This window comes from Hypomesus transpacificus, chromosome 12 (assembly GCF_021917145.1).
Source record: "Hypomesus transpacificus isolate Combined female chromosome 12, fHypTra1, whole genome shotgun sequence".
In the NCBI taxonomy this organism is placed as follows: Eukaryota; Metazoa; Chordata; class Actinopteri; order Osmeriformes; family Osmeridae; genus Hypomesus; species Hypomesus transpacificus.
The window spans coordinates 10,576,164-10,590,790 of NC_061071.1; the positions used below are offsets into that span (position 1 = coordinate 10,576,164).

Genomic DNA, 14,627 nt, shown 5'->3' on the forward strand with positions numbered 1-14,627 from the left:
TCTTTCTTCAACTAACTCCTCTCCTCTGGAGACAATTAACTCACCATGCTTGAGTAAACAGACACACACACAGTCAGCAGAAACAACCTGCACATCCATACACTTCCCCAGCCACACACACACACACACACTCTGAAACGCCTGTGAGGCCAAGCAGAAGCAGAGTGCCAGTGCAGCACATTGGGCCTGTCAGTCCAGGTCTCTGGCCGTCTCTGTCTAATGAAGGCGGCTGTTATTTAGCCGAGCAGTTGTTACCGTCATTCATCTGCCCCACAGCCTCCCTGCCCCCTACACACACACACACAGACAAGCTTATACATGTCACACACACAGACAAGCTTAAACATGTCACACACACACAGTAGCCAGTGGGCATGGGCAGTAGAGGCCTGTGTGATGCCTCATAAAGAGTTCCGTCCGTGCAGGGAGACAGTTCCTCTGGCCTGGACGCCTCACGGGGTTCACCCGTTCCTTTCCTACCCGGCGACACGGACTCTCGTCTCCACGGGTACAGCATGGTAGCAGAGGAGACCCCTACAGGTGAGTCCTCTCCCTACACCCCCCCCCCCCCCTGCCGGTCCACCTTGCAACCGTCACCTAGTGAGGAGCACACACTGGGAAACTGAATCTGGAGATTGAGAATCTGGGATTGAACTGTTGTTTAGGTGACTGATTTCATGCTTGGTCCTGTCGTGTCCCATGTCGTTGTGTTTTGGGGATATTTGCTCTCCTTGTCTCATGTGACCCTGAGCCTCTGTCAGGGGGACTGTCCCATCTGAGCTTCCTGGCGTGTGTGGAGACGTGACCTGACACACGTGGGAAAGGAGTAGCTCTGCCTCAGAGGTGACGGGTCCAGAAACGACTGACGAGAGAGGCGGGAGGAGACGGGAAAGGAGAGGAGGAGACGGGAGATAAGATAACACAGGTCTAAATGAGAAGGGAGGAGTGAGAAAGAGAAATACGTTGGAGAGAAAATCCTAGTAAAGAAGGCGATAGAATAGACCACAGCAGTAAGTATGTATGTATATGTAAGAATATAAAGCAGGGGAAGGGGGGGTGTGAGAGGGGGATGTGAGAGGGGTGCAGGGTAACAGATGGGGCTTACTGCGATAGAGGGTGTGGTGTTGCATTAGACACTGCTAGCACTGGACAAGAGGAGAAATCTGTATTGCAGCTGTCAGTGCTTCACCACCTACGCATGCCTTCCACACACACTCCCCTAAACACACACACACACACACACACACCACAATGATTCCACACACACTCCCAAAGCTACACACACACTCCACAATGATTCACCGGTAATATGCATAGAAGAATACATACACATTCACGCAGATAAACGGACACCCTTTACAACACAACCTGTTCAAACAGTATTTCCCATCCACTTGTTAATTATCAAACTGAAATAATCCCTATAAATATGACAATGGCCTTTTCTTTTGTGAAATGTAAAATATTAACAGTTCTTTTGTTGGCGTGTCTGGCTCCTGTAGTCATATTGACTCATGGTGTGGTCTGTCTAAGCAGCAGAATCTCACGCGCTAAAGGGCTGGTTACTTTGACCCACATCAAAATACTCACGCGAGCTACTTTCCTCGATTAGAACAACAGAAAATCAAATTCGTAAACTAAATATCCAGTTTACTGCGACTTAATATGACACGTATATTGTCCACTGATGATAACATAGCTTATTTACTTATCGCAGTGCTCTGTAGGATAATAGAGCGGATTCTGCCACGTGCCTACTGCAAAATAATAAAAATAATCTCTCACAATAGAATACGATACTTTTTTGCCATCCGTTACAACATTCTTTATCGAGAACAGTGTGAACATGTTCTGATTTATAGTCCAAGGACAGAGCAAATAAAAGGTTCACGCCACAGTAGATGAATCACAATCTGAAGATTAACATGAACCCGGGATTTGAATTCTAAATGACTGATGATTTTTCATACATCCGGTTGTTCAAAGTCTCAAACTACCTTATCTGGCCTAGGCCTTTAGTAAGTATCAGTAGGTTACGTGATTTGATAGTTTATAAAGCTTTTTAAATGTTATTTTAACTCGACTATAGTATCTACGTCAGGGGTTAATCTACTAAATTGTTTCCAAATCTATAACATTTTTTCAGCATTAAATAAATAAGTACAATTCATATTATCCGATTAATAAATGCGGTTCATTTTACTCGTTGTTGATTTGCCGGTGAATCCTCTCCTCCCGCCTTTGCGATTTGCTCGTGTATTACCTCTCAGTCTAAGTTCTCACCTGTACGGAAGTGAACATAAAAGGTTGGGCAGGTAAGAATGCCTGAGCAAAGAAGACAACGTTCTGAACAACGTTTAGCTACAGGTGGTTGCTGTCGTCTACCAGCCGGTGCGCCCGAAAATGTTGCTTGAACCTTTACTATGTTTAATATTAATTAAGGATTTTCAATGTAAACAAACGTTTTGATCTCTCACATTGCAGCAGTAACCGCGAGGACTAATGGGGCTTGTACTACTCAGTCTAATTCTTCAGTATTGGATCAACAACGTGGAGGGTGAGTCAATAATGGATCTGTCCTACATTCTTTATCTCCAATAAGATACTTACCTTTTGAAGGTCACAGTTAATCACTTATTCTGCATAAAGCCTTTCAGTTTTCCCTTTTAATGTTAAAATGTATTTCATAGTGGCATAACATCTATTACATCTAACACCTACTAAGAAGCAGTAGTAAATCATTACTGTAAATAGCTTACTTACCAAAATCCTGCACAGAATATGATTTACATTTCTGTGGTGAAACAAACAAGTCAAATATTATCCGGGTGTGGACTCTCTCTCTCACATCTCAGAGATGATCAGTGATAGTCAGTCCTTTCCAGACTCAGCGAGCACCAGCTTGTTAAGTGCAGCCGTGGGAGAACACAGGCTGTGAGACTAGCTAACCCACGCTGTGAGACTAGCTAACCCACGCTGTGACCACTTCCATGTTGCTCCCTGCAGGAGCATGTTCCTTGGGCAGCGCGGCGACCTGTGACGCCTGCCTCCAGCAGGGGCCCCTCTGTGCTTGGTGTTCCCAGGAGGTAAGCTACCCCAGGCTGGGCAGCAGACAGCTGTATGGGGGATACTCGCTCAGCTCAGGGGTGGGTGTACCCCGGGGGTGAGTGTAGCTAAGGGATGGGTGTAACTCACTAGGGAAAGGTATAGCTCAGTATAGGGATGGGTATAGCTCAGTTGTAGAGCATGGGGATGGGTATAGCTCAGTTGTAGAGAATGGGGATGGGTATAGCTCAGTTGTAGAGCATGGGGATGGGTGTAGCTCAGTTGTAGAGAATGGGGATGGGTATAGCTCAGTTGTAGAGCATGGGGATGGGTATAGCTCAGCTGTAGAGAATGAGGATGGGTATAGCTCAGCTGTAGAGAATGGGGATGGGTATAGCTCAGCTGTAGAGAATGGGGATGGGTATAGCTCAGTGGTTGAGCATTTGACTGCTCAGTGCAGGTTCAAATCCCCCTGTGTACCATGGTTCAATGTAAACATCTGCTAAGTGGCTACTTTACAAACACTGAACCAACAGCCATGTCGATCCCATCAGCACTGTGTCAGGGTGCGGTCAGGAGGTTAAAGATTGTTGTCGTGTCGTCTTTTGAAACCTCTCAGAATTTCACAGAGTCGTACCTGGTCAGCGAGCGCTGCGACACGCTGGACGTCCTACTTCATAGGGGGTGCACGCCGCAACAGCTCGAGTTTCCGCTCACCCGCGCCGAGGTTCTCAAAGAGATCCCGCTGGGAAGATCTGAGGAGAACCGCAACCACACCCACATCTCCCCTCAGAAGATGGCCCTCAAACTCAGACCTGGTACTTCTTATCATGATCATTTGGGGCCTTTTTTTTAAGCTGTATTTACTGTGAGGTGGAAGAAAGTAGAATGCAGGGAGAGAGCGAGGGGGAAGATATGGAAGGAATGGCCCAAACCAGATTTGAACTGGGGTACCTGCGTAAAGGCCTTGTAAAGTTGATTTGAACTTTTTGATAGCGATTATGGAAATTTGTCAAGGAGTTAGATTGTAGTGTCCATATCACCATTCAAAATTACAACAGTCATAAGCTTATTTGTTTTCTTGCGTTTTTAGTCAGGCGTTAACTTGGATAATTTTGGACAGGCAGTGAGCTGACTTTCCAGGTGCAGGTGCGTCAGACAGAGGATTATCCTGTGGATATCTACTACCTGATGGATCTCTCCGCCTCCATGATCGACGACCTGGAGACGATCAAGGACCTGGGCTCCTCGCTGTCCCGAGAGATGACCAAGCTCACCAGCAGGTTCCGCCTGGGCTTTGGCTCCTTTGTGGAGAAACCTGTCCTGCCGTTCATCAAGATCACCCCTGAGGAGCTTGCCAACCCGTGCTGGTAGCAGAAATAAGAACAATTATATTAGTAATAACATTTGTTGACGTAGCGCCTTTCTCCCTCCCTCCCTCCCTCCCTCCCTCCCTCCCTCCCTCCCTCCCTCCCTCCCTCCCTCCCTCCCTCTCTCCCTCCCTTTCTCCCTCCCTTTCTCCCTCCCTTTCTCCCTCCCTTTCTCCCTCCCTCCCTCCCTCCCTCCCTCCCTCCCTCCCTCCCTCCCTCCCTCCCTCCCTCCCTCCCTCCCTCCCTCCCCCCAGGAGGATGTGTCCAGAGGAAGATGAGGGAACTGGACCTCCTTCACACCACATCCTCCTGGTGGAAGTCCCCACTTCCTGGGAGAGCACGTTACATACAGAGGCAAACACTAGACAAACCGGTTACTGATAACTGAAACAACAGCAGTGTTTAGCAGATGCCATATTATTCGATCATGAAAAGGGACTGGGAGAGAGGGATTTGAACCTGCAACTTCTTGATTCGTTATCAAATGCTGACCTATATCTGTCCCCAGTAAACCTGCGGGTCATGTTCTCAGTCGATTATACCGTGGAAATGTGTTATTTTGCAGCGTTATAAAGTGATACACACGCATAAAAACGTGTGCTGAAGAGTGTGGCATATAGTGAAGTGATAACCAGCTTATTCACCAACATAATTAACCACCATATGGTGACAACCCACTTGTGTGACATCGCTTTGGATGAAACCATCTGCTAAATGAACACATGATCATTATTATGACATGATACTGAATGCTCTTCTCCGGTGTTTCCCAGGAGCGTGGAAGAGAGCTGCTTGCCAACGTTTGGCTACAAGCACGTGTTGCCTCTGACCAGCAGCACGGAGAAGTTCAACCAGATCATCACCAAGCAGCGCGTGTCCGCCAACATCGATGTGCCCGAGTGTGGCTTCGACGCCATCATGCAGGCGGCTGTGTGTGGGGTGAGCGGTACTTTCCACCGCACTCATCTATACAACATTACACTTTTATTCATTCAGCAACACTTTTATCCAAAGCGATAGTGTTCAAAGTAGGCCTATGGAGGGTACAGCAGAAGATCAAGGATCAGAAGGGGTTCAGTTCTAACAGGGTTTCAGGGGTCCAGGAGAGTGAACCCATCTCAGCCAGCTGTCTGCAGAGCCCACAGCTCCTGTGTGTTTGTCTGGGCAGGATAAGATCGGCTGGAGGAACGACTCCATGCGTCTGTTGGTGTTTGCCAGCGACGCAGACTCTCACATTGGCATGGACAGCAGGATGGCGGGCATCGTCATCCCCAACGACGGCGCGTGCCACCTGGACAGCAACAACGAGTATTCCATGTCCGACTCTCAGGTGAGGAGGCTCCTGGAGGCACAGCATTTGTCTGTTTGTTTGTTAAGCGTTGAAGAGATGGCTTGAGGGGTTTGAGTTGGTTTATGTGCAGGGCGTATGTGAAGCCCTCTGTGTGATGCTTGTAAAACAAGGCTGTACATATCAGATTGTTAGCATCTCTGCAGTATGTGTTACTGTTGTCCCGTTTGTTCCAGGAATACCCAACCCTCGGCCAGTTGATTGACAAGCTGGTGGAGAACAACATCCTTCTCATCTTTGCCGTGACGGAGAAGCAGAAACACAACTACGAGGTGGGCTCAGTTCCCTCTCTGTCGTGTGACATTTACGCTGAGAAAACAAAACCCTCGTGTGGGTGAAAGATAGAGAAGCGACTGTGGGGAACTCTATCTCTGTGTATCAGTGAGGTTAGCATATTTGATTCAGTAAGCACTCCCCATGTGACGAGTCAGAACAGGTCTTCTGTCTTTCCGTTTGTTCTTCTGTTCCTCCTGGGGGGGGGGGGGGGGGGGTCGCGACAGGTACGCTGGCGTAAGTGTCCTCCTCTGATCCTAGGTTGTTCTTTACCCCCACAGAACTATGCAAACCTCATACCTGGCGCCACGGTCGGAATACTGGAATCTGATTCAGGGAACATTCTGGAACTTATTGTGACAGCATATAAAGTAAGGGTAATGCCCTCGTTGGACGCAGCGCTTCTCTTGGGTGTGTGTGTGTTTGTGTGTGTTTTATAGTGAGACAGATTCTGTTCGTTGGTGTTTGATAACATGTTTTTCGCTCCATTTTGCTCTATCTTGCTTGCTTTCACTCAGTCTCTCTCCCCAACCTATTCCCCTCTCTCTCCTGCACTCTCTCTCTCTTTCTCTCTCTCTCTCTCTCTCTCTCCTGCATCCTCTCTCTCTCTCTCTCTCTCTCTCTCTCTCTCTCTCCTGCACCCTCTCTCTCTCTCTCTCTTTCTCTCTCACTTTGTCTCTCTTTCTCTCTGTCTCTCTGTCTCTTTCTCTCTCACGTTGTCTCTCTCTGTCCAGAGCGTCAGTATGTTGTCAGCAGGCCTGTACATGCCCTGGCTGATTGAACCCCCTCTAGCTTTTTCTTGTGTGCTCCAGCCTCCCTCCCTCCCTCACCTTCTCTCCTCCCTTCCTTCCTTCCTTCCTCCCTCCCCCTCCCCTCCCCTCCCTCCCTCCCTCCCTCCCTCCCTCCCTCCCTCCCTCCCTCCCTCCCTCCCTCCCTCCCTCCCTCCCTCCCTCCCTCCCTCCCTCCCTCCCTCCCTCACCTTCTCTCCTCCCTTCCTCCCTCCCCCTCCCTTCCTCCATCCTAACCCCCTCCTCTCCTCCCTCCCTCCCCCTCCCCTCCTCCATCCTAACCCCCTCCTCTCCTCCTTTCCTCCCTCCCCCCTCCCCTCCTCCATCCTAACCCCCTCCTGGCTGAGGGGCAGGGCTGCTGCTAACCCACTTCATCAGATGCCTCCTCTGCAACCCCAACAGCCATGTCTGAGGTAGCCAGGGTTAGAGGCAGCCAGGGTTAGAGTCACACGAGGTCAGAGACAGACAATCGTCATATTTCTACAGTGTGTTGAGGTTTGAGGATGATATCTTGAGCTTTCTGATTAGCTGAAGCATCCCCTGGCACCACTAAACCTCCCGTGACCTCAGACCACAGCAGCTTCGGGGTGAGTCTCAGTCAGCCCCCTGTCCCAGCTGGGAGTTCAGGTGTGTCCTCAGACCCCGCGCTCCTCACCTGCAGGTGTGTCCTCAGACCCTGTGCTCCTCACCTGGAGAAGCTTTGATCCTGACTCATGCAAATAGCTGCAGGTCCTGTGTGGACCTGACTGGCTGGGGGAAGTTTACCAGCTTCTCACTGAGTCTGACTGAGGCCTTTGTTCTGTTTAGCTGAGGTCTGATCTGTCCTGGGATCAAATACACAGTCCAGACCACCTACAAACTAATAAGATTCATCAAACTATGAATTCATACGAACTAATGAAGTTTATAAAATGCTTCTACTAAACCACTCTGAAGGCCGTTCTGGGCATCTGAAGAGAGATTCCGGAGAGCTTTCCCTTGACATATCCTCGTCCTCAGATGTGTTGATCTGTGTGGTTCATGTCCTCGTCCTCAGATGTGTTGATCTGTGTGGTTCATGTCCTCGTCCTCAGATGTGTTGATCTGTGTGGTTCATGTCCTCGTCCTCAGATGTGTTGATCTTGTGCTTCTTCTCAACGTCCTCCAGGAGCTTCGCTCGGAGATCGAGCTGGAGCTGCTTGGCGACACGGAGGATCTTCAGATCAGCTTCTCCTCCTCCTGCCCCGACGGACACGCCCAGCCCGGCCTCAAACGCTGCTCCAACGTCAAGGCCGGAGCCACGGTCAGTTCCTGTTTGACCTTGTGCACACACAACGCCACCTTTACAAACACTGCTTTAACCGGCTACAGTGCCCTCCAAAAGTATTGGAACAGTGAGGCGAATTCCTTTATTTTTGCTGTAGACTAAAAACATTTGGGCTTGACATCAAATAATGAACGTGAGACCAGAGATCAACGTTTCAGCTTTTATTTCCAGGTATTTACATCAGGATCTGATGCACAACTAAGAAAATATCACATTTTGTTTGAATCCACCCATTTGTCATGTGAGCAAAAGTATTGGAACAGATATACTTAAAACATATTTAAGTGAATAAGACTTAATATTTAGTTGCAAATCCTTTGCTTTCAATAACTGCAGCAAGTCTGTGACCCATTGACGTCACCAAACTTTTGCATTCTTCCTTTTTGATGCTTTCCCAGGCTTTCACTGCAGCCTCTTTCAGTTGTTGTTTGTTTTGTGGGGTTCCTCCCTTCAGTCTCCTCTTAAGCAGGTAAAATGCATGCTCTATAGGGTTTAAGTCTGGAGATTGACTTGGCCAGTCTAATACCTTCCATTTCTTGCCCCTGATGAACTCCTTTGTTGTTTTGGCAGTGTGTTTTGGGTCGTTATCTTGCTGCATGATGAAGGCTCTGCCAATCAGTTTGGTTGCATCTTTCCTTAAATTGGCAGACAAAATGTTTCTGTAGACTTCCGAGTTCATTTTGCTGCTGCCATCATGTGTTACATCCTCAATGAAGATTAATGAGCCCGTCTTAGAAGAAGCCATGCAAGCCCAAGCCATGACATTACCTCCACCGTGTTTCACAGATGAGCTTGTGTGTTTGGGATCATGAGCAGTTCCTTTCTTTCTCCAAACTTTAGCCTTTCCATCACTTTGGTAAAAGTTAATCTTTGTCTCATCAGTCCATAAAACTTTGTCCCAGAATTTTTGAGGTTCATCTCTGTACTTTTTGGCAAATTCCAGCCTGGCCTTCCTATTCTTCTTGCTAATGAGTGGTTTGCATCTTCTGGTGTAGCCCTTGTACTTTTGTTCATGAAGTCTTCTGCGAACAGTAGATAGTTATACCTTCACTCCTGCCATCTGGAGGTTGTTGCTGATCTCACTAACAGTTGTTTTAGGGTCTTTCTTTACAGCTCTCACAATGTTTCTGTCATCAACTGCTGATGTTTTCCTTGGTCTACCTGTTCGACGTCTGTTACTTAGTACACCAGTAGTTTTCTTCTTCTTCAGGACATTCCAAATGGTTGTACTGGCTATGGCCAATGTTTCTGCAATGGCTCTGATTGATTTTCCATCTTCTCTAAGACTCACAATTGCTTGTTTTTCACCCAAAGACAGCGCTCCGGTTTTCATGTTGTTTTCACCTCTGAATACAGTCTGCATAGACAAAACCTATCTTACCCAATCTGAACCTGAGTGTAGACATTCAGTGGTATTTATTGATTGAATAATGTATGTAATAGGACACACCTGGGCAACAAAACACACCTGTCAGTCATATGTTCCAATACTTTTGCTCACGTGACAAATGGGTGGGTTCGAACAAAAAGGTGATATTTTCTAATTTGTGCATCAGATCCTGATGTAAATACCTGGAAATAAAAGCTGAAACGTTGATCTCTGGTTTCACATTCATCGTTTGATGTCAAGCCCAAATGTTTTCAGTCTACAGTAAAAATAAAGGAATTGGCCTCACTGTTCCAATACTTTTGGAGGGCACTGTATTTCTTCGAAGGCACGGGTGTGCTGTATTCATACCGAGGAGTGAGTTTAACCAGTTCGACTCTGTTCCCCTCTGAAGGTGTCCTTCAACGTGACCGTGGAGCTGCCAGCCTGCCTGTCTGGGCCGCGGCGCTTCTCCCTGAAGCCTGTGGGCGTGCAGGACTCCCTGGAGGTCACCCTGGAGGCCCTGTGCTCCTGCCCCTGCCAGGACACCTCGGCCCCCAACAGCAGCTTCTGCTCCGAGGGCCAGGGGGCGCTGGAGTGCGGGGTGTGTGTGTGTCGTCCAGGCTACGTGGGCTCCAGGTGTGAGTGCGAGGAGAGGGGCGCCCACAGCAGTGACTGCTGGGCGGAGGGGCAGGCGGAGGCATGCGGAGGACAGGGGGAGTGTTCCTGCGGGAGGTGTGTGTGCGAGCCCTCCAGCTTTGGGCGTGTGTACGGCCCGTACTGCCAGTGTGATGACTTCTCCTGCGTGCGCTTCCGTGGGGAGCTCTGTGGAGGTGGGTCGCTCAGACCGCTGGAGGGACAGAGATGTTAGCCCTGTTTCCTCCAGGCCTTTCTAACACTGGGCGCATGTGTCTGTGTGTGTGTGTGTGTGTGTGTAGGCCATGGGGCCTGTGACTGTGGAGAGTGCGTGTGTCAGAGCGGATGGACAGGGGAGTACTGTAACTGCAGCACCAGCACGGAGAGGTGTGTGTCGGAGGACGGAGCGCTGTGCAGTGGCAGGGGGAGGTGTGTGTGCGGCAGGTGTGTGTGTGCCATACCTGGAGCCTCCGGGGACACCTGTGAGAAGTGCCCCACCTGCGGAGACAGCTGCAGCTCAGCCAGGTGAGGTCACCCCCACACCAGGTCCAGTCAGGACACTCCGGAGGACGGGAACTATATGTTATACTATTTGTTTATTTTTATTTTTAAGTAAAGTGTGACGAGAGAGAGAGAGAGAGAGAGAGAGACAGAGAGAGAGAGAGAGAGAGAGAGGGAGAGAGAGAGGGGATCCCTCGCTCTCCCATTGTGTCTTCCAGTTTCTTCCTCAGTGAGTTTTCCTGGGAGTTCTCCTCGAGGGTTGAGGTTGGTAAGGTTGCAGGTCTGTGGGCGTATGTGAAGTCCTCTGTGACACTGCTTGTAAAAAGGGTTCTACAAACACATATGATGACCTGGAGTCACCAGGTCATCTTGCCGATGGAAGAGGTAATTCCTCCTCTCCGACCGCATGTTTGTCGCTTGTTTCGGAGAACAAGGATATCAGTTTCTGCCTCTCTTATTCCCGCCTGCCTGCTCTATCTAGGAGGCATCAAAAGACTGCTAATGCCCCCAACACTGAACTAAAGAATCTCCTTTCTCCATTGTAAAAGACCTGTCAGACATAGTCTATTTGACACCAATGTTTTGTGGCAGACTGGAGGGAGACTGGAGGGAGAGAAAGCGAGATAGAGAGAAAAAGACAGAACAGCCTTTGGGAACTCTGGGAAACAGCCCAGGCTCTTACTCTCCTCCTCCTCTACTCTCCACATGTGAATAGAAATTCCTGGACCTTAGGGACAAGCTCTCAGACTGTGTGTGTGTGTGTGTGTCCTCAGGGTCTGTGTGGAGTGCCACATCCAGGCAGAGAAAGCCCCAGCGGATTGTTTCCACAAGTGCAGTGGTTCTAACGTCTTTGTCAACGAGACCACAGGTACATACCGTCTCTCCTCCAACGCTATGGGGACACCAGGACTGAGAAATGGGAACTGGAACAAACACACAACTTATAGAACAGCAACAGCAAGAGACACATTACTACTCACTTTTCCGCAACTAATGCCCAACCTGGAGTTTGTTTCCACATCATGGGCACCCACATCCATTGTTCCTTTAGTAGGGGGCTAAACAGAGCATGCTAATTTCCCCCATGGGTCAGAACACTGGAAGGAGGCTAAACAGACTAGCACGCTAAGTTCCCCCATGGGTCAGAACACTGGAAGGAGGCTAAACAGACTAGCACGCTAAGTTCCCCCATGGGTCAGGGAGCCAGAGGTATGCCAACATGCTTCGACTCAAGTGTCCCTCCTTGCCCTTGTTCCTCCCCCACAGAACACTATCTGGGTCTAGGTTCCTGACACCGGACAATAGAAAACATATTATTTACCTTGTCGGACAGACAACCCTTTTGTGGTAGCAGTGAATAGAGAAGGACCTGGGGGGTTTCTTGAAGGCAGGGTTAGTTTGAACCTGGTTCCTCTTAGTGTAAGCAGAGAGGCATATCTGATCATCGTCACGACGATAAGAAGGTATAACAATGGTGTGGGATCCACATGGACACACACACACACTCATACACACACACACACTCATACACACACACACACTCACACACACACACTCATACACACACACTCATACACACACACTTATACATACATACACTTTTACTCACACATAGATATACAGACACACTATCTTATACACACATATAAATACACGCACACACCAAAATATGTTTACCTTTGATATGGAAATTACACTGGCAGCCGAAAAACGACAAGCATATCCTCTTACAAGCTTCTACAATACACAGAGGAAAGCTGATATATGGCTGATTCATCTCCACATCTGTGTTCCAGGGTATGATGGGAGTCAGGCCATGCTGTGTACCCTGCAGAGCGACAACGAGTGTCGGGTCTCCTTCAGTGTGGAGGTCGGAGACTCTGGTACGACCGTCTACAACCTGCTGCTTCACGGTACGGCCTCCTCTGAGACTGTCACCTCTAGCTGTCACACTGCCAGAGGAACAGCCCATGGACCTGTGTGGGGTCCTCCTGCACACACACTAATCACATAGATATATCCACACACACACTGTATATATGCATATACTGTGTATGGTGTTCCATACACAGTATAGTACACAGCATTTATTTCGAATTCGATTTTTGTGCAACTTGCTTTTAGCTAAGGACATCTATCTCTCCCTCCCCCACACCCCACCTCCCTCCCCCACTCTGTACCTCTCTCCCCCCAGACTGCCCACAGCCCCCCAACATAGCCATGATAGTGCTGGGGGTGTCTCTGTCCATCCTCACCATCGGCCTGATCCTTCTGGGTGTGTGGAAGATTCTGGTCTCAGTTCACGACCGGAAGGAGGTCGCCAAGTTCGAGGCAGAGAGGGCCAAGGCAAAATGGCAGTCGGTAGGTTTTCACTTTCCCCTTTGATCTGTGATGTTTATATCTGTGCAATTAATCCACCAGGTGGCGCTCTAAAAGGAGTTTGTCCAGGAGGTGAATGTATCTTTTTTGTTGATGCTGTGTATGTGCAGAAATAGTTGCCATGCAGAGCCACTAGATAACAGGTTCTAACTTCTACTCCCTGTTTGTCTTCCTCCTTCCAGCAGTCAAAGTGTTTCATTCTCTGCTTCTTCAAAATAGCACATCTCACCTTGCTGAGGTGAGATGACAGCTTGTTCTGAAGGAGAGGGAAACACATGTGACCTTGACTGTTGGGAGCAGGAAGAGAAAAAGGGAGTTCCAGCCAGACCTATTATTAAATAAACCCAGCATCAAAGCTGGTTAAAGATGACTCCAGTCGGTTTCTATGGAAAGTGCTCAGGCTTGTTGAAGAAGATTATGTTGGTTTTGAGTGTTGCTGAGGTGAAAATACGAATCATTGTTTTGTATTTCAAAATATTTTGGAAAAAAGTTCTAAAACTTAACGTTTTGAAAAGTCCCACCCCCAAAAAAAAGTTTCGAAAAAAAGTTAAACTTTGTAAATAATTGGTAAGTACTTGATGAGGACTGTACTATACTCCACTGTATTCTGCTCTGCTTTACTCTACACTGTTATCCTCTCAGACTAAGTGTAGTCAGTACTTCAACTTGTACCAGTCTTTTTAAACACAAGTATCCGTACTTGTAATTGAGTGAGGGATGTGTGTACTTTTGCCATCTCTGTACATGTATAAGGCATGCCCCCAAGGGACATGTAGCGGACGGAGACTCTTTAAGCTTCCCTTTGTTTTGAACACTGCCCCCTGTTGGTCGTGTTAGCATGACCTCTTGTTCTAGACCTCAGGTGACGAAGTGTACAAGCTTGGCACTCAATCATACAGTCTACAGTTGTATTTACAGTTTGCCAGGCCATATTTCAGTTTCACCTTTCTTTTCATCTCGCAGGGAACAAACCCTCTGTTTCGAAGCTCCACATCAACGTTTAAAAACGTCACCTATAAGAACACTGGAATAGAAAAATGTATTTCAATGGATCGCTACTGATGACTTCAGAGCAGAGAGGTTAACCGACAAAGTGCACTGATGTCTGTGCCAAGCAAGACAGTTGACAGCCAACAATAATTTTGTACGTAAGATGTGCGTGTGTGTGTTTGTGTGTGCTTGAAAGAGAGAGAGATAGAGTGAGAAAGTGAGTGAGTGAGTGAGTGAGTAAGAGTATATTCATAGGAATGTGGACAGTAACCAAAATATATTTATAATTTTGGAGATACTAAATGTCTACAGTAGCATTTAGCATCCATCTTGATGACTTTGCTGCTTAACGGGGTTTGTCTGGATGATGGTCTTACACTGGACTTTTCTTTTCTCTCGTTTAGAACACTGTTGGGATTTGGGAATAGGCTAGGCGCAGCTAGCAGGGGAAACCACTGCAATAATATGTATTTTGTGTGTAATGTTTTGTCTTGGATTTAAATCGAGGCTGTGCCTTGAGTGACGATGTTGTATTTTGTTTTTTTGAGAGAAATGAAGTGAACGTGTTTTTTCATGTTGTGTGACGCAGTAATAAAGTTGAACTTTGAGTCAAGAGATTTTGTTT

General features: G+C 48.0%; 1 protein-coding gene across 3 annotated transcripts; it reads left to right on the plus strand.

The window, feature by feature from the left end:
• The first annotated feature begins 408 nt into the window (after positions 1–408).
• Positions 409–14,615, plus strand: itgb6 (integrin, beta 6). 3 transcript variants are annotated; one of them, XM_047030487.1, is made up of 16 exons: positions 409–540; positions 2,485–2,557; positions 3,007–3,086; positions 3,665–3,863; positions 4,169–4,415; positions 5,189–5,354; positions 5,584–5,745; positions 5,940–6,035; positions 6,318–6,407; positions 7,972–8,106; positions 9,912–10,329; positions 10,435–10,657; positions 11,407–11,501; positions 12,430–12,546; positions 12,828–12,994; positions 13,976–14,615. In XM_047030487.1, the coding sequence occupies exons 2-16, from the start codon at positions 2,503–2,505 to the stop codon at positions 14,072–14,074; spliced, it is 2,349 nt and encodes a 782-aa protein (XP_046886443.1). In that variant the 5' UTR covers positions 409–540; positions 2,485–2,502; the 3' UTR covers positions 14,075–14,615. The 3 variants fall into 3 exon arrangements, with proteins under 3 accessions (XP_046886443.1, XP_046886445.1, XP_046886442.1); XM_047030489.1 differs by lacking the exon at positions 409–540 and adding an exon at positions 2,272–2,315; XM_047030486.1 differs by lacking the exon at positions 409–540 and adding an exon at positions 2,276–2,391.
• Positions 14,616–14,627: the final 12 nt, after the last annotated feature.